The 26,835-nt window shown below is 34.8% G+C and overlaps 1 protein-coding gene across 3 annotated transcripts; it reads left to right on the top strand.

Annotated features, from left to right (window-relative positions):
• The first annotated feature begins 278 nt into the window (after nt 1-278).
• LOC130626130 (putative uncharacterized protein DDB_G0282133) lies at nt 279-26,577 on the top strand. 3 transcript variants are annotated; one of them, XM_057441234.1, is made up of 6 exons: nt 279-610; nt 18,197-18,506; nt 20,234-24,950; nt 25,264-25,303; nt 25,520-25,572; nt 26,409-26,577. In XM_057441234.1, the coding sequence occupies exons 2-6, from the start codon at nt 18,212-18,214 to the stop codon at nt 26,512-26,514; spliced, it is 5,211 nt and encodes a 1,736-aa protein (XP_057297217.1). In that variant the 5' UTR covers nt 279-610; nt 18,197-18,211; the 3' UTR covers nt 26,515-26,577. The 3 variants fall into 3 exon arrangements, with proteins under 3 accessions (XP_057297217.1, XP_057297219.1, XP_057297218.1); XM_057441236.1 differs by lacking the exon at nt 279-610 and having other exon boundaries at nt 18,363-19,211; XM_057441235.1 differs by lacking the exon at nt 279-610 and having other exon boundaries at nt 18,363-19,235.
• Nucleotides 26,578-26,835: the final 258 nt, after the last annotated feature.

Raw genomic sequence — 26,835 nt, 5'->3', positions numbered from 1 at the left:
CTTATTATATTTTCTCCAGTTTTAATGATTTGTAACCTCCTTATTATATTTTCTCAGGTTGTAATGATGTGTAACCTGCTTAATTATATTTCCTCCAGTTATAATGATGTGTAACCTGCTTAATTATATTTTCTCTAGTTGTAATGATGTGTAACCTGCTAATTATTTTTTCTCCAGTTGTAATGATGTGTAACCTGCTAAATTATATTTTCACCAGTTGTAATGGTGTGTAACCTGCTAAATTATATTTTCTCCAGTTGTAATGTTGTGTAACCTGCTAAATTATATTTTCTCCATATTATTATTTAGATTGTTATACTATCTGTGGTTGTTATTGTTGCTGTGTTGTTCTTGTGTACAGCAACGGTTTTGTCGACTTTGCAGATTGTTGACTTCTAGTTGATAATTATTGCTAAAATGAAGAGAACTTCAAAATGGTTTGACTCATACTAAATCATTCAACGCAACTATTTTTTGTTTTTGTTTTCAACCCAAAACAAAGATCAACACGCACTCTAATTTTATAATACAAAAGCTCTGCAGTTGACTCTAAAGACAATCTTAGGTTTAAACTGCTTTTTTACCTATATGGAGAGTTTACCATGAAAAGGTAAGGTGTTTTTTTTTTCATTTTATTGCACAACTGGCTTTTTTGATTGGTATAAGAATTTGTTAATTAACATCTTCGTGAATTTTTTTAATTGTCATATATAATGATAAGCTAACATTCCATATCATATTAACAATGAAAATTAGTATTAAATGTTAGTTACCTTGAACAGAAAACAATTTCTCCAGTCAAATAATCCAAGTGAAAACAAACAATTAATTAACTCTCAATAACACCACTATTAATATCATTAACACGACGATTAGCAATTAACAATGTTCTCCAATGTAACCATTAAACAATATCACTGGTATAACTCAAGCTCCTCCACAGCTATGATTTGTTATTACTTTAATTAGTTAATATCTTGTCTAAAGGGAAAAGTATCAATCTCCCTTCTTTTCTTCTTTTCGTTGATTGTAAATTCGTATCAATTGCATTCACAGTATCAGGCCATAGTCTCATGGTTAGCTATCTCCCGAAAATGAATGTCAATCTCAATGTCCCTTTTACAACAATCTATCAACGAGATGTCTATCAACGAAAATCAACGTCTTTTCAATAACAAATTTCTATAGAACAATTATAACATAAATTTGCAATTTGCCCTTTTTTTTTTTTTTTTTTTTTTTTTTTTAACACAAACAATGGTGAAATGTCTATTTTTCACCATCAATGACCGATGTTAAATCCCCTGACTTGAGAACTTCCATCAGGGAAAAAGGAGATGCCCCTTTCTTTGTCAGCACATCGGCCATTTGATGTTTTCCATCGATCCATCGTAGGGTGACTTCATCGTTGTTGATCATCTGCCTTAAGGCATTTATTTCCACTCGGAGTCGTTTGTCTGATACTGTCTTGGTTGAACCAGCACATTCGAAGAGTGATCTACTATCAGTTAAACATGCAACTTCAGGTTTTTCGGCTAAAGACTCTTCAATCATTTTAGCCAAGAAGAATGCTGTGTCAGCTCCATCTACAGAAGCTAGTGACTCCGCTGAAAGAGTTGAACGTACTACACGACGAACTTTATTTGAGCTCCAGGAAATTGGTGATGATTTTCCTGAACCATCAGTTAAGAAGGCGATATGACCACCTTGACTTTGACCTCCTTCGAGATTGTTGAAGCTGGCATCAGTGAAAACCTTGATGCTTAGGTTATTCAAGGTAAGTTTTGGCACAGTAATGTGGCAATCTTGAGATTTCAAGAACTTTATCGTCTTATTGATGAGTTTAATATCAGCTAGAGTAGCTGTTGTTACTCTTGATGACACATCGTTTACGGTGAAGCTAATTTCTGGTCTTGACATACATGCCAACCAATTGAGCTTCCCAATTGATTGTCTCATTTTAGATCTTTCAACTTCATTGATTGGTTCATCCTTAGAGCATTTTATTCTCTCCATACTGAGAGTGATTGGCTCTAGCTCATTGATATAATCGGCTTGTTTGATGGTGATTGTTCCATCTTCATTTTGATCGAGGTCAATACCAATATATTTGAAGTGTCGTATATGTTCACTACTGGTCTTGAAGATACTCTTCAACTTTGATACCACATTAACGAAGGTAGAACTTCCTGCCCAAATCACGTCATCAACGAAACATACCAATATTCCGAAAATCAATGTAAAGAAAGACCAGATGAATATTCCTTGATCTAGTTCAATAGGCTTTCCACCGAGTTGAATTAATTCACTTCGCAGTTTTAGGTACCAGCTACGACTTGCGTCAGCAAGACCATACACCGTTTTTGACAACTTCCAAAGGTTTTTGGTATTAGCCTCCTTCGGCGGCAGAACAATGACTTCTCTGTCAATCTTCTTTCCTTGAAGGAATGCTGTTTTGATGTCCAGAGAATTCAACATCCAATTTTTGGATGAAATTATCGTCAATGCTAATCTCAATCCTTCCTTAGAGCACGTTGGACTGTCTGTTTTAAAATTTTGGACTTCTTCAAAACCACGTGCCACAAGTCGTGCTTTAACTGAAGGTTGGCCATCAATAATCTTTGGTGTTACAACCCATCGTAGACTCATAGTTTCTTGTCCTTCATTAGGTATCTCGATGTAGACTGAATTGTTAATCCATGACTGTAGTTCTTTTGACTTTGGTGACAGTACTTCACTGCTGTTGGTGATCAGAGTGACTTCTGAAGGGTCATCATTGATTTCAATATCCTTGATGTTTGCAAAGTTTACCGCTCTCTTCATACCAGTTTCTGTTTCTACATTAAACCAGCCATCATGCTTGCCTCCAACTTTCCCTGCTCTTGATATGATTTTAGCCTTTTTCCATTCCCCACCTTTGTCCTTATACTTTAGACAAAGATTCGGTCTTAATTTCGGCTTCTCCCTCGGCAGCATGCTATGTGCTTCAGCAGAAATTGGCTGTGTCTGATGAGCTGGTGCATCATTGTTTAAAGGCTCTGATTTTTCAGACGATTGATCTTCATTTTCTGATTTTTCAGACGAATGATCTTCATTTTCATTACCAGATCCTGATTCTGATTCTGATTCTTGAAATCTAGGTGGTTGTTCCTCAGTAAAGGTGTTGTCCCCTGCCTCTGTCGTTTTTTCTGATGAACCACAGCCGCCGTCATGTACCAATTTTACACGACAAGGATGGACCCGAACGTAATAGCTTCCATGTTTGATCAAAATTTGTTGGCCGTCCTGACCAAGCACAGTACCAGGACCTTTCCATTCGTTGCTATCGTTCCGTTTATAGTAAACATTATCACCTGTAAGATATTTGGTTTCTCCTGAAGATCTAATGTTGTGAGATAATGCCCTTCTGATTCTTTCTGAGTGCTCACTTGCAATAAATGCTTCTCGAGCCTTGTGAAGGGCTTTCAGATTCTGTCTCATTAACTGCGTTGCTGGTTTTCCTGACAAGGCTGGTGGCTTGTCATCCATTAGTGATGGTACACGTGGATTCGTTCCAATTGCTAATTGATATGGTGTAAAACCGTGTGCATTATGTAGTGAATTCTTTGCATTTACACACCAATAAAGAGCAATATTCAAGCTGCAACTTGTATCATTGAGCACCTTGTCTAGCATGTTGGATAGTGTTTGGTTGTGTCTCTCAACAATACCATTTGACCAAGGGGATTCCGCGGCAGTTGTCTTAATTGTGATGCCAAATTGTTCTGCTAGATTGATGAGCTCTTCGTTAGCAAATTCACCGCCATTGTCGACTAAAAATTTATCACACGAGCCATAAACAGATATCCATGTCTTTAGTATTGCTTCAATAACAGTTGTCGGGTTTTTGTCCTTTATTATTGTTGCAGCAGATAGGCGAGTACAGAGATCGATTAGGTGAAGGATGATTTTCTTGTCGTAGAATTTTAGATCCATCGCAACGGTTTCAAGGAACTTAGATCCCATGGGTAATCCTACTACAGGGCGAGGTGGTGATCGTCGGTAGATTTGGCATGTTGTACATTCTTTATCAATTCTTTTTACTTCTGATATCAATTCTTTATTGTTGTTCCATGGTGGTCCTGCCTTATTGATCAATGACATGAGTTGATTGAGAGATGGGTGAGCAAACTGTCGGTGAAGTTTTTCAGCGATTACAGTCATGTTGTTGTCTTCCCTTGAGATAAAAACAAAATTGCATTCATAAGGTTTGTCGATTGATGCAATTACTTGACGCGGTCGAGTCAAAGGAATGGTATAATGTCCACTTGAGGTTGTGGCCAAGTGAACAGTTTCTCCCAATGCTTTTGCAGTGTCACTCTGGAAGTCAAGAATCATATCGGCCCTTTTCATAAATGATTTTGATAGTAACAGGGGTAGGACTTTTGGTATCACATCTGTATTTATTTTTACCTTTGTGTTGCCAATGATAGCAGGAATAGATGCTCTTCCACAAGCTTGGACTTGTTCACCGTCTCCGAAGCGATATAAACTTTTGCTATGGTGATGTTTTACTTCCCTCTTTTCTTCATCAGATAGAGAGCTTATGTATTGATCTAACCAAACATCCCCACAAACGGTTTTACTGGCACCGCAATCGAGTAGGCCACAATTCCATGTTTCTGATACTAGATGTTTGAGTTGACCTGGTTTATCGCTTTCGTTGAGAAGGACGATTTCATGAACCATGTATGTATCATTTTGCTCTTTCGGACAGTCTTGTTGCCAATGAAAAACACTTTCGCATATCGCACATTGAGATACACGACCATTCCTGTCAAGTGGGTTTTTAGTAGGTTTTCTTGTGCCATCTGCTTTGGGTCGAGAAGCATGTTTATCTTGGCGCCATGTATTCCCTTTTTTGTTGTATCTTGATGATGATGCAAATCTTTGATTTAGATTACGTTTGGTGTAATATATCCCTTCTTCATCTGATGATGATTGTTGACACTCGTCTGGGTATGCTTCATTAGCATAAAACGATGGTTCTGCTTTGATTTTGATGGAGGACATACTACTGTCTAAGTCACCATCAATTGATTCTTCGGCAAATACTTTTATCAATTTCTGTCTCACATCATCATAAACTAAGTTTGTTATTGTTGCTTTTATGAGTCTTTCATGAGAACTGTCAAGATTAGCAGCCTTTAATAATCTATAGGCTAGCAGGTCATCTGGGTAATTGATGTAAGCCTTTATCTTATAGTACCTCTTTTCAAACTCTGTTAAGAAATCTCGAATCTTCTTCTCTTTTGTTCGTTTATAAGTCTCAAATTTTTCAATTGCATCAAATTTTTCTGTCAGTTTATCCTTTGCATATATCTTATCGAGCCTCTTTAAGATATTCTTAACTCCGTCTTCAGATGATATTTGTTCAGATGGAAGTTCCAATGCAGCTTCCTGTGATTTCCCATCAAGAGTAAGTACAAGGGACGGTCCTTGTTTCTTTTTATCTAGTGTTGTAAGCTCCGTCCAAATTCCAATTAATTTCTTCCAATCCTCATAGTTCTTACTTTGGGATAGCAGAGGAGGAGCTTTATTGTATGACACCGACGTTGCCATTTTTCTCTGCTACCATGAAAATTAGTATTAAATGTTAGTTACCTTGAACAGAAAACAATTTCTCCAGTCAAATAATCCAAGTGAAAACAAACAATTAATTAACTCTCAATAACACCACTATTAATATCATTAACCCGACGATTAGCAATTAACAATGTTCTCCAATGTAACCATTAAACAATATCACTGGTATAACTCAAGCTCCTCCACAGCTATGATTTGTTATTACTTTAATTAGTTAATATCTTGTCTAAAGGGAAAAGTATCAAACAAGCGTTTTTGTATAATTTCAATTTAATTTTGATTTCCACCCTTTCTTATTCCTTATTTATTAATCAAGAAAAATTTTTGTCTTCAAGTTATTCTGAACTAACCGTGTATGTGTATGGTATGGATGTTTTTGGTATCAACTTATAAAAGTTTTTCTTAATTGATAAGTTTTTACTAGCTACCTACCTACCACAGCCCATACTAACGATCTTGCATTAATTAGCTAGCTACGGCTTCATGTTTTTATTTAGGCCTGGCATTTTTTAATGCTGCGGTAATGTTGCCTACCGATAATATTTGGTAGAAACCATTACCAGTTGTTACGTTAAGAATGTAAAGTAAAAAGGATAAGCCGAATAAAGTAGCCGTTTTACTAGGACGAATTACTTAAATAAAATAGCGAAATTAATATATCAAAATCTATATTTCGTGTATAAACTAACACATTATTCAGAAATAAAATATACAAAAAATTTTTTGCAGTTAAAAACATTAAATAATTAAAATTGCTACAAAGGTCAAATTACGTAATTGAATTGAAAAACCTTAATAAAAATCTAAAAGTCTAAAATAATCGAAGCTCTCTTGAGGTTTTGAGACTATTATTGAGTAATGGCTTCAAACGTTTGATATATTAGAGGTTTTTTTTGTTAGTAAGATTGTTCTCTTTAACGACGTGAACAACGATGTTGCGGGAATGCAGGATAACACGTCTTTTACCCCCAACTTCTTTCAACTCCACCAAGAGACTGTTTTTGCTTAAGGCTTTGAAAACACAAAAAAAGAAATTTCATGTGATTGCAACAAATCCTCTTCTTTCTTGCAATCGGACGAAATTTGTTTCTCTGTCCTAGAAGTTTATAAAAACTCCTTGTAATTACGTCAGATAACTCGAACACTCCGTAAATCGAACATTTTTTTAAACTTTTGTGGGCAGTCTTTTTTAGCTTAGTCACCATTTCGTGCAGCTATGTTTTCGTTTTCTAACAATAACAAAGAACATTGTTGCACCTTGTCGTTTTTGTTTAAAGTTTAACAAACTCCTCATAATTCGTGGGATAACTCGAACTTTCCTTAATTCGAACATTTTTTTTAAACTCAAACCATATTTGGTAACCCTATAGCATTTACTTCGGATAAATCCTAAGTCTTAAATTTGGTTTCCATTAGCACCAGCCCTAACAACCATATAAAGAAGAGTTTTTAAACAATTCCAAAGTCCGACAGATAGGGCAAAGTTATCTTTAGATTTGATAAGTGTTCGTAATCAGCTCACTCGAAACAGACTAAGCAATGATGTGACTTCTTTGTCTTATTTTGTATATATAAAAAAAGAATTATCTGCGACGACTACTACCGACTCACTTGTAGGCGACATAGCGTAAAAAAACGATGTCGGGAGGGTGTCTTGAAAACGACGTTTTAAGGACGTACAAAACCAATTTGCCGTTCGACATTCGGTAAACGACGTCCTTACGACGACGAACTATGACTTAAAAAAGACGTCCTACAACGGACGTTTAACGGTCGTCACAAAAATGTTATCCCGTGGACGAATGCGAAAAAACGTCCAAAGGATATCCTCTCATTATATGTCCTATGGGCATACATTAAGGGAGGCCGGGACCTGAGAACTACCTCTGCACGTCTTTTCATCGTTCATCCCATTATCGCCAAAGAAAAATAACCTTAGGATGTTCGATTTTGGTCTTGGACTTCCAGACCAAATTAGGACGAAGTAAAGGACGTCCTTTGGATGGAGTGTGCCAGCTGGGTTTCTGGCTAAATCTGTACTTTTCGCATAAAATACAACTTCTGTATATGACTTGACTCTTCGTATGATTGTTTTAAGGCCGGTTTGATATAATGGAGCCAAAAACATTTCCCACTGTTATCATAGTTTCTCAGTTCCTGAATTTAGCCGCATTCAGAGACCCTACTAAATGATTTTTGCTAGCATATAAATTTTCACAAAAAATACGTGTGTAGATATTATCAAAGCTATTCTTATGGCTGAAATGAGTCAAATAAAGTCCAAATAAAATGTGTATGACGTTCGGGTAACGTCTTTCCTATTTATTAATACAGTTAGCACCCGCTATCTCGAAACATTTTCCTGGGTCCCTTGGACTTTCGTTAATACTTTCTCATAAAAAACTTCGGTTAACTGGAACCTGGGATAACTCAAACATTCGTTAACTTCACTTATTTTTCTTCCCCCTGAAGTTAATTTCTACAGATATCTCGAATTTTTACTCGAGAAAAGGAAATCAAAGACTGGAATTTTTTATTTTTTTTAACTTTTAATGTAATATAGATAAATACTGTTGTCTGTCAAGAAAATTCAATTTATAGGAGACTTGGTTTTTTCATCGGAAAAATTGCACCTTTTTCCTCGTCGTAGCATTGATATAGATTTCTCACAGGAACATGTCGTTACTGGCACCACATCAAGAATATGTAAAATTTTTTTTCTTGGGGTATTTAATCCATTATTAAAACTTCCATGGATATCATATCAAGAGGGTACTTTATTCGGTCAAACTTTCGCGAGAGAAACTTTAGCGAGTCCAAAAACTCTTGAAATTTTTTGGAGAAATTTTCGCGAAATCTTTAAATTGGAAAATTTTGGCGACATAAACTTTCGCGATTCGTGATTTTAACCTTATTTTTATGTTCACATAAAAAAGTGGCCTATAATTCTTATGATAGAAAAAGAAAAGAAGTGTTTTTTTTAACTATGTTATTTTCTTTCTTATGGTATGTTTACAAATTAGATTCCTTTCTTATGGTATATTTACAAATTAGGTTCATCGTCAAAATCACAAAACATATCAAACACATTATTAGGCTCGTCTTCTTCCGACTCTCACGCATCGTCGTCATCGTCTTCTTCGCCACTAACTTGGTTATAAGCATTCCGCTCCTCTTCATCAATTCTGCAAACGGCGTCCAGATCCTTGATTCATTTATTTTTTTAAATACATACGTTTGAAACATTATAGCTTTTGTTTATTTCTAAGTTTATTCCAACCTCGTTCCCAGCGCCAGTTGTTTTTTATATTGAGAGGGCGAGCTAAGTAAAGGCGAGTCAAGAAATAACTTTTAAATCCAACAAATTTTTTTAAAATTTTAGTGGATAAACTTTTGCGAATTGACAATTTAGAAAGTTTCTACTGCATAAGCTTTCGCGAATGACCAATTTTGAAAGTTTCGCGAGACAAAGTTTTGCGGAAAGACCAAAAAACGCGAAATTTGCGAAAGTTTCTCTCGCGAAAGTTTCTCCGAATAAAGTATAATGTTTTAACATTCTTTCCAATAACTGTTGCAAGAGCAAGCATATCCATTAAAGAGCAGAATCTTTTGTTTTTAAGATTATGAATGGCTTCCCTGCCGACACATGACTTCCTATCTAAGTTTTTATTTCCTGTAAATTCATCAGCAACATCATGAGGAAATATTGATGCAAAAAGTTCTCTTTCGTTGCCAGGAAAGTTCTCCACAATCTTTTTGTCAATATAGATATGTGAAGCATAGAAGTTGGAATGTTAACGCAGCTCAATCGAAACGAAGTGGATAGCAAATGATCTCATTTCCAACAAATATGGAAACAGAATTGTATAAACAATTCCCGTTTCCAGTAGATCTAAATAAAAATATCTATTGAAGATAGAAGATAAAAGTTCAAATATAAACAAAACAAACTGTTTATAAAAATTATGCTGAAAATTTTACCTGCTGGTATTTGATCTTCTCATTACAGAAGTGAGTAACTATTTCTGTATTTAAATTTATAACAAATAAAATTTCTTACCTTAAACATCTACAAATAGACTCTGTAGAAAATTTTGTTAAGTAAGCATGCAGTAGTCTTTGTGAGATTCAGTCCAACACTTTCTTCCCAACTCTTGCATCCAAATCTGATACTTTTCCAATACATGTCAGTATCCGCCTACAAACTTTAAAACCACCAAAATGTCGTATAAAAGTATTTTATAATAATGAAAATGAAAGTAATTAATACCACTTAATATTAATACTACCAAATATAATTGCACTGTTTGCAAAGTTCGAAGCAGATAACAGATATTAAAAAACTGTTTTATGAACTCTTTGCACCGGCCTATTTCACAGCGATAATAAATGCCAAAGTTTGCAGATCACTTACCTGAATATAAGTCCTGGATCGTCATGCCGTATAATTTTCATTTTACACCTGTTGGTTACACCAGAGAAATACACCAGGATATTTTTTGCCCAGAAGAATGCGCAGTTTACGCCAGTTGAACTGCTGTAAATAGTGAAGCCGGTACCGATTAGGATATCAAAAGTTTCGCAGGATGAAACAGCCGTGTTCGGCTAAATTAACACAAAAACAGGACCACCAAACCCAAACAGCGGGGGCGGGACCCCTGAAAGTCAGTCTTATACGCGACGGACGCTGGGCGCTGTTATCCTAGTTCAGTTTAATAATGGGCGTAAAAATCAGAGAGAAAAAGGCTCACAGAGATACACCATAATTTTTTTAGCAGAATTTTGGCTGGTGTATTTAAACAAGTACTCCATAGCTAAATTTGCCTTTCTACTATACTCATACATTATACCCAGTTCATATAAGTTTGTTACAAAGTATAAGTTTCTACTTTTACCCTTGAATGCTGAATCATTTTATATGTATTTTTACACATTTGACAATGGCTACGCTTTGATGATTATACTGTTTTATTAAAAATAATACACAAGTTAACAATCAAAAAATAGCAGAAATGCTATTAGTTGAATAAAACACGACGAAAATATTTTTATTTTTATTACTGAAATTATTTAACTAATTTATGAGTAAAGATAAAAAAAATAAAGATTTGATCAAATTTGGCGCCATCTCATCACAACAAACTTCATCGTTCGAAGTTGGATGTATGTTGTGAAAAAGCGAACCAAGTTACGAAAAAAATATTATCATTGCCCATGACAGATGTTTATAAAGTTCTAAGAAATATTAACGAAGTTATAAAATGCTGGAGCTAGGGTTGTATGTAAAATATTCTTGGTTATCATGTGTAAAATTTCTTTTTTTAATGTTTATTAGTAAGTACATCTCAAACTTGCTTCTTTTTTTCTTTCCAAAACTTGTAAAAATGTTGGTAGGAAAGAATATGGATATTTATTTATGAAATATAGTTATTTGTGTGTCGTTATAGCTGTTATTTTATTAGATTTTGGGATTTAGACGTTTGCTACTTCACCCAAAATCTATTTTGTGGCTGCCACAAAAATATTTCAAGTACGTTAGGGGTCATCTACAAAACTCGTAGCAATTCGTATAAAAAAAATTCGTATATGCTATACGAATTTTCTTTTGCCATACAGTAATTAAATTCGTATGAAATTTTTCTAAATTCGTATAAAATTCGTATGAGTTTTAAATTAAATTCGTATGAGTTTTAAATTAAATTCGTATGAGTTTTAAATTAAATTCGTATGAGTTTTAAATTAAATTCGTATGAGTTAAATTCGTACGAGTTTAACAAAAAATTCGTATGAGATTTTAGTTAGATGCGTATGGTTTTAAAAAAAAGAAAATCGTTTGACATTGTATTAAATTCGTATATGAGTTTCAAAATAAAATATTTTTTAGATCGCATTTTAAAAGTTTAAAAACGAAAAACGGCGATAGAAATGTTTTTTTAGATCGCATTTTAAAAGTTTTAAAACGAAAAACGGCGATAGAAATGTTTTTTTAGATCGCATTTTAAAAAGTTTAAAAACGAAACACGGCGATAGAAATGTTTTTTTAGATCGCATTTTAAAAGTTTAAAAACGAAAAACGGCGATAGAAATGTTTTTTTAGATCGCATTTTAAAAGTTTTAAAACGAAAAACGGCGATAGAAATGTTTTTTTTAGATCGCATGTTAAAAGTTGAAAAACGAAAAACGGCGATAGAAATGTTTTTTTTAGATCGCATTTTCAAAAGTTTAAAAACGAAAAACGGCGATAGAAATGTTTTTTTAGATCGCATGTTAAAAGTTGAAAAACGAAAAACGGCGATAGAAATGTTTTTTTTAGATCGCATTTTCAAAAGTTTAAAAACGAAAAACAGCGATAGAAATGTTTTTTTAGATCGCATGTTAAAAGTTGAAAAACGAAAAACGGCGATAGAAATGTTTTTTTAGATCGCATTTTAAAAAGTTTAAAAACGAAACACGGCGATAGAAGTGTTTTTTAGATCGCATTTTCAAAAGTTTTAAAACGAAAAACGGCGATAGAAATGTTTTTTTAGATCGCATGTTAAAAGTTGAAAAACGAAAAACGGCGATAGAAATGTTTTTTTAGATCGCATTTTAAAAAGTTTAAAAACGAAACACGGCGATAGAAATGTTTTTTTAGATCGCATGTTAAAAGTTGAAAAACGAAAAACGGCGATAGAAATGTTTTTTTAGATCGCATTTTAAAAAGTTTAAAAACGAAACTCGGCGATAGAAATGTTTTTTTAGATCGCATTTTAAAAGTTTAAAAACGAAAAACGGCGATAGAAATGTTTTTTTAGATCGCATTTTAAAAGTTTAAAAACGAAAAATGGCGATAGAAGTGTTTTTTAGATCGCATTTTCAAAAGTTTTAAAACGAAAAACGGCGATAGAAATGTTTTTTTAGATCGCATGTTAAAAGTTGAAAAACGAAAAACGGCGATAGAAATGTTTTTTTAGATCGCATTTTAAAAAGTTTAAAAACGAAACACGGCGATAGAAATGTTTTTTTAGATCGCATTTTAAAAGTTTAAAAACGAAAAACGGCGATAGAAATGTTTTTTTAGATCGCATTTTAAAAGTTTAAAAACGAAAAATGGCGATAGAAGTGTTTTTGTTAGATCGCATTTTAAAAGTGTAAAAACGAAATATAATTCGTATGAAAATTCGTATAAAAGAGAATATAATTCGTATGACAATTCGTATGAAAATCGTATAAAAGAGAATATAATTCGTATGACAATTCGTATGAAAATCGTATAAAATTCGTATTAGATTTTTTAAAAATCGTATAACTATTTAACACTATACGAATTGTATACGATTTTTATACGAATTAAAAGCAATTAAATTCGTATATATTCGTATAAAATATCATACGAAATTTGTAGACGACCCCTTAGCTAGAAAATAGGGTTTCCCAAGTTATATGGTTGTTTGCAACATCATTCCAAGCTCGGAATCTTTTATTTTATCTTAGCTTTGTCATACAAAATTGTATATTTTCTAACTACTTCAGCGAGTTTTTTCATCTGCCATATTTGTTGTTATGATGTTCGTGTTTTTTTTGTTTTTTACTATTTGCTTCATGGTTGCTTCACTTTCAGTCATGCTCATGTTAGCTTGAAAACGCTTCTGCATTAGCTTCTGCATCTGCGTCATAGGTGTGACACAGGCCTAATGTTCAACACCAGTAAAATAGTATTGCACACTAAAATGGTATGTTTGTTCCATTCGGAGTGTGCAGCTATACGAAGTACGGCTCCGTATAGGCATGCGTATACGGAGTATAACTTCGTATAGCGACATGTTTAATCCGTATAGACGGAAATATTTAAATATCTCAAAGCCGCGAGTGGCGCAGACAGCTTTGAGAGTATAATGCTGAGACTGGTTTGGATAGACATTAGCGAATGCAGCATGAGCGTCGAAGTCTAAACTAAGCATTCTTATTAATAATTTACTCTGAGCTATTCCAGTTTAGAAAATTGAGCCTAAAACAAGCAAATAATTTGTGTAAGAAGAAAAACGTCTAAATTATGAGACAAGCATGCAGAGTACCAATTACCGTAGATAACAGTTCCAGCTAATAAAAGTTCGAGTTAACCGGTGATCGAGTTACCGACAGTCCAACTGTATGATGTAGTTTACTATTCGCGTTTTGTATGAAGTTCATTTTTATGGCTTCCATTATATTCATTCAAAGCTTTATAACTTTGTTTTGTATGTTTCTATATGCAATAAAACTAACCATACAATGACTTTATGTAACTTTAAAATTGTGTACTTTTATACCAGCCATTGTAAACCTTAACTCATTAACAATACATCGAATTCTGTTCGTACCAAACATGTCACACTCTGTATAGCATACTTCGTATATTAGGCATGTCATACGACGTATACTAAGCACACTCCGTATACTAAGCATCTCACATTCCATATACTAAGCCTGTCACACTCAGTATAGTAAGCATGTCACACTCCGTATAGCATACTTCGTATATAAGCATGTCATACTCCGTATACTAAGCATGTCACACTCCGTATATTAAGCATCTCACATTCCATATACTAAGCCTGTCACACTCAGTATAGTAAGCATGTCACACTCCGTATAGCATACTTCGTATATAAAGCATGTCACAGTCCGTATGGCATACTCCGTATAGAATGCTCCGTATGACATACTCCACTCCGTATGGCATAGTCCGTATAGCATACTCCGTATGGCATATTCCTTATAGCAAATTCTGCATTATCCCCATAGCAAATTCTGTATAACATACTCTCGGTATCTCACAATCTGTATGCCATAATCCTTTTTTTACGGAAATAGTTTTAAATAGTCATATATTGCAATATTTCCACTTTAAGAACATTCGTTGGCAGACTTCGTATAGCTAAACCAAACTCCGTATAGCAGCTATACGGAGTATTACTCCGTATAGAAACCACACTCCGTACGTCACATATTAAATTTATATTTTTTTGCTCTAAACTGCACTCTTAATCATATTGCGCATTAGTTATTAGACATGACCCGCAGATTCTTAATTCTTCTTAATTATTAGACATGACCCGCAGATTCTTAATTCTTAGTTAGGTAATTTTAATTTTAGTCAGGTAATTTCAGGCATGTTCTCAGGGTTTGTTTACGTTTTCGCGATAAACTAAAATTCTTTAAGGAAATGTGATTTTTATCAAATAGAAGCATGTAACATCAGTGTTAGAATTGTTTAAGGTGACGGTATACCTTTTGAGCATGATTTTTTCAGCGATAGTTAATCAAAGTTTATTCATTCATGCATCACCAAAAAGCATTTTCAACCACCTATCAAATAATATAAAAATAATTTGAAACACACCCTGTCTTCAAAAAAGTGACTTCATTTACAAAACTACTTCGTTTCCAAATCTCATTCGACGATTTTTTAATTTTTTTCCACAAAGTCCCGTTTTTGATTTATTTTACTTTTTATAAAAAAGACATTTTTTAACTTAAACTTTCGTCTTTAAGATGTAATATCTAGAGAATCATTGATTTTTTAAAAATAAAAAAAATCGCTTTTAGATAAACAGGTTGGCTACAGCACAGTAGCGCTCTCCCTTGTAGATCTTCTGTAGTTTTGTAAAAGAGATTTGATATGTAATAGATGGTATACGAAAAAAAAAAACACTACGAAAAAGTGTTTTAAAGATTTTTTAAAATATCACACCGTTCAAGCATACTCATAATGATGGTGATACTTTCACACTTCCAGGCGATGAATATTCAGAAGGTTGTCCTTTTAAATTTTATTATTCGCGAAGACGTGACTGAGAATACCACAGACATAGAACTTTCTAAGTCGTTTAACATTTGACTTGACTGACGTGACTCGCAGAAACAGAACAGGATGGCATGCATTTTTAGAAATGAAAGTTTTTTTTTCAGATGTAATGGTCATTTCTTTTCGGAAAGGAAATATAAAATATTTGTAAAAGTTATACCAAGAGGATGAAAAAAACATTCACTCTTAACTCTTATTCAATTTAAGGTGTGAAAGACCGATCAGAAAAAAAAGTTAGTTACTTGGATAAAGTCAATATTCCCTTTCGAAAAATAAATTAATAGTTTCACCATTGGAAAGATCGTCGCTTCTTTAGTATAAATGGCTAATAAAAAAAATCAATTTTTGATACAATAAAGGTATACCGTCACCTTAAAAAAAAATATTTCCACGTATATATATCACGTATTTTAACTAGAACACCTGGAGAAGAAAAAAGGCTAACCTTCATTGACAAAAGCTATCTCCTCTGGAATTTAGAAATTTTGTATAAAATATACCTTTGTGTGCTTGTGAGAAGCTAAAACATCTCCAATGGAGTACATGTATTTAAGCCGTGAGATGCATAATTAATTCACTTTCGCATGATATTTACGATTTGTTTTTAAAAGAAATGAAAATTGTACAGCTAAAGGTAAATTTTGTATCTCTATAGTAACAATAGCTGTTGTCCGTCTGTCTGTTAATAACGGGGTTAACCACGCACGGAATCTTGAAACTACAAAATAACAAAGACGATATTGTTTTATCCACTTTGCTGTGACCAACAAACTTCGTGGCTTTTCTACGGGCTAACCACTAGTATTTGTAGGATTATCATTTTCTGATTATATATTGTGTAACCAGTGTAGTAGTCAGTGCAGGCATCATGGAGATCTCAAGTAATCTAAAAAAAGATATTTCTGATCATCGTTAGACTAGTTGTCAGCTCGCGGAAAAGTCCACGCCTACCGCTACTTACAGTTACCATTTTGACTCATAGATTGACGGCGAGCATTTTGATTGTGTAAATATTTGACAAGGTGTTTAATTAAAAATTTTTCTCTTTGCATTAAAGCCATATAACTAGCCAATGTTTATGAAGTTCTCGAAACATGGCGGATTTTTGTCATGATTGCGTAGGCAACCAAGCTAGATTGTTTAGAATATATAAATACTTCTTCTGCTTCTAACTCTTAAAGACTCCTGACTCTCCCGGATGGAATGTCACATGGTATAGCTTTTGGTTGAGGGAGAACACGGACGTTTCACAGTCAAACTTTCACAGAGGAAGCTGTGATTAAACAAGAAGTACAAGTATATGAATTAAAGTAAAGCTAAACTAGCAAAAACACAATATGACAGGTTTAGAGTTAGTAAGCAACAAATCTACGAAAAATTCACCCCCTATTTATGAAGACTTGACTTCGTATTTATCGTGTTTTTCCTCAAATGTTAATGGCCCTGAAAAAATACGGACCTGTATTTGTTTTAAAAGTGACATTTGTCGACCAGGAGAATTATTAAAGACAGAAAACTTGGTTACCAAAGGCATATCTAAGAAGTTTTTATTATCTATAATTAATTCTGTTTGTCACGCAAAATGGTAGCTTAACTGCGCAAGTAGCGAGACGCATGCAATGCGGTATAAAAAGGACGGGCGAACCCGTGGATTTTTCCACGGGCTAACGACTAGTCTAATTCTCCTTGAGAAAACTTTGTGATTGTAAAATTGGTGACGTTTGTGGTTTAAATATTTTCTTTCTCGAGGATGAGAATTCTCTCAAGATGTTTTTAAGTTTTTGGAACAGGAGTGCTCTCTTTAAGATGCAATTAATTTTTAGTTTTATTTGCCAACAATCATTTGTTTATAAACTGTCTAAAAGGATTAAGAAGCCGTCTCAGTTTGAAATGAATATTTTAAGGAGAAATAAATATTTTATTATCAATATAATTGATATTCTCACATTTTTATTAATGTGAAAACAAAATTCATAATATGCACTATTCCACGTCCCAAAATTCAAAAAAACGTTTCTTCATTTTTTTCTACCATACTAATTAATTTTAACAGCAGCAGGATATTATCATGGTTATTGACTACAGTCATTAAAATGTGGTTATTATTAACATCACATGCATTTAACTTTTGTCGGTAGTTTAAGTGTCGTTCGTGTTCGCTTGCGTTTCACATCTACTTGCGGGCTTATATGTCAAAGTGTGTGAAACATTTTTATGTGCCTGGTTTTAACATCGATTTGTATTTGGGATTAGCTAAAGAAGAATTTACAGACGCGTGTGTATTGATTTTCACGAAAGGTGATGTGGAATGTGTTTTTTTTATCCTTCATTTCTTTATTTTTTATATATTTTTTTATTTCTTTATTTATGTTTCTTTATTTCATACAACTGTGTTTAATAATGCGACTCCAGTCGTTTAACAGAAGTACAATAAAAGTGATAGGGTTTTAATCAATTTTTCTCTTTAATAATAGCCGTCGTCTGTCTGTGTGTCTGTGAAAGGCGTGCGCTGTTACGGAAACAAGAAGTGCGATATATAAAGGACGGACGACCCCGTGGAAAAATCCACGTGGTCGTCCGTCCTTTATATATTTCTTATATATGTCCAATATATTTGTATCCACTTTGTTGCGACGGGTAAATTGAAAGGACGGACGACCCCGTGGATTTTTCCACGGGGTAACACGACTAGTTTACTCTATGTTTTTCTACTGATGACAATTACTCGACTTTTTTTATTTATAGAAATGGTAAGAAAGGATGCTTCCATGGCAGAACTATCCTCAAATAACGCCGCAACCGGCGCAGATGTTTATGCATCCAACTCCGCAAACACAGTTTTCATCAATACATCACTACCAGTTGCGACAGGCGCACAATCTATTTCCTCACTTGTTTACCACAGCACAAAGTCAGCCACAAAACATTCCATCGATAACACCGCCAACGTTCTGCGATTCTTTGCGACGCGACGAATTTTCTCATTTGCATGCGTCACACTCCAGTGAACCGCCGGCTGGACCTTTGGACCACTCACACTTTTTAAAAAACAGAAGTAAGTAGATAGCTTTGTCCGCTATAAAATCTTAGTATCATTTTGAAAATCGTTCATATGAAATATAACGTTCTTATTTATTCTATATTGACAATGTCTTTTTTCGTATCTTAATATAAACTTGTGTCATTTGGAGCCGACTGAAAATTGCCGAACTCCATTCAGTATGACGTTGGCTTCTTTTGTACGACGAAAGTTGATAAATATTTAATACCACGAAGGAAACACCCACATGCGCTCAAATAAGGTAACAAGCAAGTACAACAAAATAATCGAGTCGATTAAATATTTGCATAAGTAGTGAATTGTAGTTATCGAGCAAACTGATAAAATATGTACAATTAGAAGAATTGCATTGAACAAAGAAGTTGCCTTACGTAGCTGCATATGCTAGCTAAAATATTGTATACAATTTCTGAACTATTACAAACACATGAATAATGGATCACTCGAGAAAATGAGTGAATGATTGATTATCTTTGACGTAAAAACAGACACGTAAATGAAGTAGTGAAGTTAACAATAACGAAAATCTCTTAAACGTGTTAGTAGTGGAATATGTGTACTGAAGTTGCCAAAATAAAAATAAAATAAAAAGTAATTGAGAAGGAAGGAATACATGTTTTCTACTTATTTTAAAACAAAATTTACCAATTAGAGGGCGAGCTATACTCCAAGAAGCTGGTGGACATCGACTCCTATGAGGTATCATTCATCTCTAAAGTCAGTGTATGTTTATTGCTTTAAGTTTTATCGTGATTTGATTTTAATTGAGATGAAATGTTTGTAGCACTTCGTTTGAACTAATTGTTTTAGTTATGAAACGACAGCAGAGCTCATATTAAATCTGATACTGAATGATCGTTTTAGTGTCTGTTTCACTAATTGCACAAGTTGATCAGACGACAGTAGAGGACACATTAAATCTGGTTCAATTATTTAATGAATTCGTATTTACTTTTTAGTTGTGTTCTTAGCCCTGTAGAAAGCAAAATCGTGTTTTTTTGTCTTAAAATCTTTGAGTCTCCCAGGGTTAAAATTTTTTGAAAATTTTAAATTTTAAAATGATTTAAAAACAGTGCAAATTATGTATTATAAAATCTTATTGTTAGTTGTGTACGTTCATGTGAATAAGAACAAGTGGTAAGATTATTAGGGGTACGGGCAGTTATCCCCATCTGCCTCACCCGGTCCCTACCAGCCTGATTCTATATACTATGGCATGCGTGTTTCATATTATATATACATATAAGCTATATATAAAAACCGCTTATTTGGGAATACGTTGTCATCATTTTACCGTTAGTCGGCTTTAGTTAAGCTTAGGTGCAAAATTTAAATAACAACAAATTATCTCTTCCACTGCAATTCGCAAAATAGAAAACCAACTATTATTCAAAGCAACTTTTTATCCTCTTTTGAATGATGATATTTTCTTTCTTGCAATTAATTCAGAAGTGATAACTCAGTAAAACAACAAATAAATTTGCCACTGAATAAATTTGCTACCTAGATTGCCCAATTTTGCCCCCCCCCCCCCCATTTCTGGCTCCCTGACGAAACGGTAAAAATTTAGCATGCTAGCCTATTTCAAATTTTTTACAGTCTTCTAAATATAAATTACTACGTCCCTGGGGCGTTACGGTATTTTCAGTTGGACCATTTGGCCAAAAAAGAGATTTCATTTTCCTTGCAGTTTATCTACTTAATTGTTATTCTATCTTTAGACATGGCTGCAATTCCCCAACCCCGATGTCGACACGAATTCGAACCAAACCAACACGGATTTCAGCAACGCGGCACTGTAAGCCAACGTCTTGAATTTGATGTTGTCTCGCCGCCTATTATGGATCAGCCTTCTCATGATGTGTACGAAAAATGGAATCCGTACCGATTTCATAGCAACACAAACGCAGCAATGCAGCAACAACTACCCGGAAAGCAGGAAAGTTGCTTTCGTGACAGCGACGCGTGCTTCGATCTTCGTGAGCAGCTTAATAAGAATCGCATGAAAGAAAACTTGTCGCCTCGTGAGAGTTTTTTCGCCGAGAATTCGTCGGTGCATCGCCACGTGCAGTATGACTTTCATGAAAAAGGCAGAGGCAGATTGAGTAAAAGATGCGAAACTGTACAGGACAACAAGTTTGTGAAAAGGTTTGGTTTCGAACACGACAGAGAAAGGTATTATTCCCGACGGAAATACAAACCTTTCGTCGAAAGACATGATCTGCGAAAACACGAGAAAGTATCTCGCAAGTACGCCGATTATCATGGAGAAAATGTATATAAATATCCCTGGAGTTATTTGAACAAGAGACAACGTGGTCGGTCGCCGAAAAATGCAAAGAAATCCACCAGTCCTGTATCCGATGCCAGCCCTTCTAACGAACGATCGCACAGCCGGTCGTGTGACACGGTGAACGCCCAAGACCCAACTGACACTGGCTCTACTTCCACTGAAGTAAAAAATTCTCAAATAAGTATAACTTCTCAAAGCCATTTTAAACAAGGTAGGCGTAAGATGAACAACCCTTCCACTCACAAGCAATCTTTTTGTCCTAATTTTACATCCATGGAAACTTCTAACGAAATACCGGATAACCAAAAGAATGGAGTTCAGCAAGAAAATAAGCAAAACGATGGGAAGCAAACAGTCAGAAAGAATTTAAGCATAGATAACAGTGTTGATGCTGTTGCTAATCAAGTTAAGCTTCAAATTATGTCTGACAACCTCAGTCAGTCAGTAAATAATGCAAAGCAGAAAGTAAGAGATAAAACAGCTGACAGTAGCCATGTAGACGACGGCGGAGAGTGCGTGTCAAATTACGTTGAAAATGAAACTGCTAACGCAGTCACTTATTTAAGTAAATATACGTACACTCACAACAGGACAACGATGGATGTGCTTCAAGAATCAAAAATTCGTGGTAAGATAATTAATTTGCAAAGATCTTCCCTTTCTCCTCGTACAGATGGATGTTCTAACCATGCTGAAGAAACTAGGAACGGAGACGATAATGCATGGAAGCTAAGGGCGCCAGGTAGATTTTCTTCTCGTCACCCAAGAAAAAAACATCGGAAACATAAAAGGTCTCGTAGTCGTGAACGTTCGCGCGAACGTTCTTTCGAGAAAAAACGAAAAAAACATTCGGATTCACAGCACCTCTCCAGGAATAACAAATCGCATAAAAGTTATGCAAGATGGACGCCACAGCGAAAGGTTACAGAAAGTGACCGAAAACGATCGTACGACTTCAATACTAAATATTCGCATTCGTTTAGTGTGCCCGGTGTTGGAGAATTTCCAGCGGATTCACCTCGAAGTGTAACATCAGCTTCACATGGCTCAAACGAGCAGGAGGAATCTTTTGTTGTGTTGAGCGAACTTAATAGCATCTCACATGTTAACGAACCGGGAAGTAAGAATGGTAGCGCTGAGAGCTTAGAAACAGAAACAGGTTTTCTTATAAAGAGAACTAATGAAAGAAGCACGGAGACAGGCAAATGTCATAACACAAGTACATGTACAACCAACCAACCTGACTTGCACATCAAACCTAACCAAGAGTCTTTATATGAACTCTTAAATGAAACTGCCACTAGCAATCTTAGGAAGACAAAGTTTGTCAATGTCGTTGAAGGTAAGAAAAAGAAGCAAAAAACTGAAGTTTGTAATAAGAATGTCAACACTAATTGTGAGAGGATAACCGTCTCTAAAAGTGAGAAAATTGTCTGTGTGAGTGTCGAAAAAAATGTTTGTAACGAGCAGAGTGACAGCTGTGATGACGAACGTATTGGTCTCGATGGACAACGAGAAGTCAGTTCATGTTGGCAGGAGAATATTGGATTCGATAGTAGCCAGAATAAAATTTACCATAATAAGAACAATTTTTCAAATAATGACCGTCTGATTGATGCGAGTAGTTGCAGTACGAATGGTTCCATAAACCTTAATATCGAGGCAAATTTACAACGAAATATCAAGTTAAACTTAGAACATAACACCAAACTAAACTTAGATCAAAATATCAAGCTAAACATAGAACCTAATACCAAGCCCCACTTCAAACCAAATACCAAGTTAAACTCACCACAAAATATCAAGCTGAACTTACAACAAAATATCAAGCCAAACTTAGAACCTAACACGAAGCCAAACTCACGACAAAATATCAAGCCAAACTTAGAAGAGAATGTCAAGTCAAACTTAGAACCTAATACCAAGCCAAACTCACAACAAAATATCAATCTGAACTTACAACATAATATCAAGCCAAACTTGGAACAGAATGTCAAGCCAAAGTTAGAACAGAATATCATGCCAAACTTAGAACCTAATACCAAGCCAAACTCACAACAAGATACCAAGCCAAACTCACAACAAGATACCAAGCCAAACTCACAACAGAATGTCAAGCCAAACTTACAACACAATACCAAGTCAAACTTAGGTCGAAATATCAAGCTAAACATAGAACCTAATATCAAGCCAAACTTAGACCAATATATCAAGCCGAGCTTAGAACAGAATGTCAAGCCAAACTTACAACATAATATTGAGCCAAACTTTCAACAGAATATCAAGTCAAACTTACAATACCTAATTCGTACTGTGCAAAGTACAAGCAGCCAAAATAAAGATAAAAGTGTCACCTCAAACACTGAACCAAGCTGCAAGAATACTCAAATTGACGCTATTACCGGTAAACAGGGAAGTTTTACGAGGAACAATTCCAGCTCTGAACCGAAACGAGAACGCAGTTCAGTGCAAGAGAAAGAAAATGTTAGAAGTATCGCAAAAACACAGACGAATACAACTGAGAGGTCTAGTAGGAAAAATTTCGAAAGCATTGATAAAACAGATTTAAGACAAGCAGAAAATTTCGCCAATAACACGAGCGAGAGTTATACAACACAAAAGGCGATTGAAAAAACGAAAAGTATTAAAGCGAATAGTTTGCGTGATAAATGGAAAGAGTTTCGAAGCGAGACAAAACAACTCGATAAATGGAAAGAGTTTCGAAGCGAGACGAAACAACTCGATAAATGGAAAGAGTTTCGAAACGAGACGAAACAACTCCAAAGAAAGTCGAAATGTTTTGAGAAGACGACTGAAGAACTCACGGATGAAACTAAAAGCATAGGTGATGAAATGGTAGATTTTTTGGACGACACAAACATTTTAAACTGCATGGATAAAAGTTCCGGTAACGAGTCAGCTGAGAGTAACGATAAAAAGAATAGCGTGTGTGATAAATTGGAAGAGTTGCGAGATATAACAGAAGCTCTCAAAGCTCACACAAAAGATTCCGGCAAATTGAAAACGATTAACAAAACAACAAAAGATATCCGTGATGAGGCGAAAAATATTGATCATAGAACGAAAGCCCACGCAGAGAAAGGAAAACATCTCAGAGATCAAACGAAAAATTCGGGTAGTAAGACCAAAGAGAGGACCAATTTTTATGATCAGCCGAAAGATGCTGATATTAAAAAGGAAAACTTTGACGAAACAAAAAATATCGGTATGTACCAAGAAGCGTTCCGAAATGGGACAGAAAATGCTCGTGATGAAACTGGATTCTCCGATCATGAACGGAAAATCATTAAAAGTAGAGATAAAAGGATCTGGAAGAATAAAAAAAATCGCCAACCTAAAACAAAAACAAAACGTGCTCACGTTGAAACGAATGATCTCGGTGATAAGAGAAAAAAAATTAATGATGAAACAAAAAACATTGACAAGAAGCAAGGGTTGCGAGATGAAACTGAATGTCTCCACGATGATATAACTTCTAGCCTTGCAAAGAACTATCTTTGCGATAAAACGAAATCTTCCAAAGTTAAAATAAAAAAACAAAAAAAGCTGCAGAAGAAGGCAAAAGATCTTTCTGGTGAAACAGTTAATCAGGTGGACAACCTTGATAATATAACGAAAAAAACCAAAAAGAAAAAGAAGAAAAAAGATCGCCAAGAGGAACAGAAATATCTCAATAAAAAGCCGAAAGGTTCTGGTAAAAAAATGAAAAAGCTTAACGATGCAACGACCAGTTTTGATGAGAAACAAAAAGACGAAAACGAAAAGGTAGATTATGCTTGTGTTGCTGAGAGTTCCAGTGATACAACGAAAGGGGACAGCAAGACAACAAACATTAAGGACAAAGATATTCACATCCCGATAAGTAATTTAAGCGAGAAAACAAAAAATTCTCACAAAGCACCGAAAGCCACTGCAGAGAAAGAGATTCATGAGAAAGTTCATCACGCCGCCATAGAGGTGGAAACTAAAGGTTGGAGCTACGCAGGCGAGAGTCATGTGAATAAACAGACACAAACCACGAACGAAACAACGGAGGGTGTTCAAGAGAATCATGTGAATAAACAGACACAGACCACGAACGAAACGTCAGAAAAAAATGTCTCGTTAAATAAAGTTAAATCAAGGTATACTTTTTTTGTTCCTGCTATTCGTGTTTTATGCAGACGCAAACAAAGAGGCAAGCAAAACAAATTACAATTCGCACGGTGACCTGACTGATCTTTGTTTACGTGTGTCTCTCGGGCAGTTTGAGAAAAAAGTAGTGGTACTTGTCTCGTATACATCAGTTTAAAAAAATTCGCGTCAGGGAAATCTTTGAAAAATTGGAATTTTCCGGCAAAAGTCGGTGAAATTACAAATGTATATATACACTTAGTGTTTTACAGCACGTTATAATCAGAGAGTAACTTTATCTAAGTAGGCGTACATTTTTTTTAGTGACGAAGATAGTTGCGGAGATAAATCGTTGATACTCGAGGTAAGTTATTTTTGTACATTAAGATCAAAAAACAACTGCATTGTTAAGCCTTAGTCAAAATGCTGTATCGCTTAGAAAAAGTTTGCATCTTTTTTATTGACCCTTTCAATATGACAGGGTGTAATGCGCTTGCCACTCCAGCATGCATTGTGCGCGTCACTATAGGATGCTTGCAAACCGATTTATTATATTCATTATTGATTACTGTTCTTTTAGATGTTTCGAAATGACGTATCCAACATCGCAACTGCAGTCAAATTATTAATAAGGTACGTGAAGTGGCCACCGTTGCCAGGCAACTGAAGTGTAGTGTTTGTGACCCCGGGTTTTTTTGTCATAGGTCTCCCATTTTATCACCCAAAAATAAAAGCAATATATAATACAATTTTACTTGTTGCGGTAATGTTGTGTTCGTTAACCCATTCTCATGCCACATTTTTCTATAATGTTCTGCAAGGTAGTTGGACAATTTTGCTTAATGCTATAATGTCCTGAAGGTAATTGGACAATTTTGCTCAATGCTATAATGTCCTGCAAGGTAGTTTGACAGTTTTTCCTAACGGTATAATGTCCTGTAAGGTAATTGGACAATTTTGCTTGATGCTATAATGTCCTGAAGGTAATTGGACAGTTTTGCTTAATGCTATAATGTCCTGCAAGATAATTGAACAATTTTGCTTGATGCTATAATGTCCTGAAGGTAATTGGACAGTTTTGCTTAATGCTATAATGTCCTGCAAGATAATTGAACAATTTTGCTTGATGCTATAATGTCCTGAAGGTAATTGGACAATTTTGCTCAATGCTATAATGTCCTGAAGGTAATTGGACAATTTTGCTTGATACTATAATGTCCTGCAAGGTAGTTGGACAATTTTTCCTAATGGTATAATGTCCTGAAGGTAATTGGACAATTTTGTTTAATGCTATAATGTCCTGAAGGTAATTGGACAATTTTGGTCAATGCTACAATGTCCTGCAAGCGAATTGGACAATGGCTATCTGAATTGTTGGCCGTGACTATTAGACTGCTTAAATGGCATTCCACCAAATGTTGCATTTGATTGCTGTTCACAGCCTTAACGTGTATAACTTCAACTTTTAGAAAAAGACCTCGATTAAACGAAGAACTAACTGAAGCTTGTAAAGAAATCCTCACAGAACTGGGCGTGGCTGTAAAAAAGAAAGTGACCAAATACGATATCACGTGACTTTGGCTAATCTTATAATGTATTAGATTTTTATTTTTTGTTACTATTATTTTCTTATTGAAACCAGTTGCTTTAAGTGTTAAAGCAGTCGCGGGCAAAATTTTTCGCGAAAGTGTAGTAACGAGATTTTTTAAGAGCAACAATTCGCAAAAGTTTATAAACGCGAACAAAAATTACCTTAATTCGTAAAAGCTAATGCTTTCAAAATGTTTTATTAAAACCTTTTTTTGAGGTGCGTGTTCGCAAAATGCTAAAATCTCGTGAATTTTTACAGTTCGCGAAAGTTCCTGTCCAAGTCAAAGTATATCGATTGCTCATCGT

Source organism: Hydractinia symbiolongicarpus, chromosome 14, assembly GCF_029227915.1.
Source record: "Hydractinia symbiolongicarpus strain clone_291-10 chromosome 14, HSymV2.1, whole genome shotgun sequence".
Classification (NCBI taxonomy): Eukaryota; Metazoa; Cnidaria; class Hydrozoa; order Anthoathecata; family Hydractiniidae; genus Hydractinia; species Hydractinia symbiolongicarpus.
Note: the sequence above shows the minus strand (reverse complement) of the source record. Positions and strands in the feature narration are given on the sequence as shown.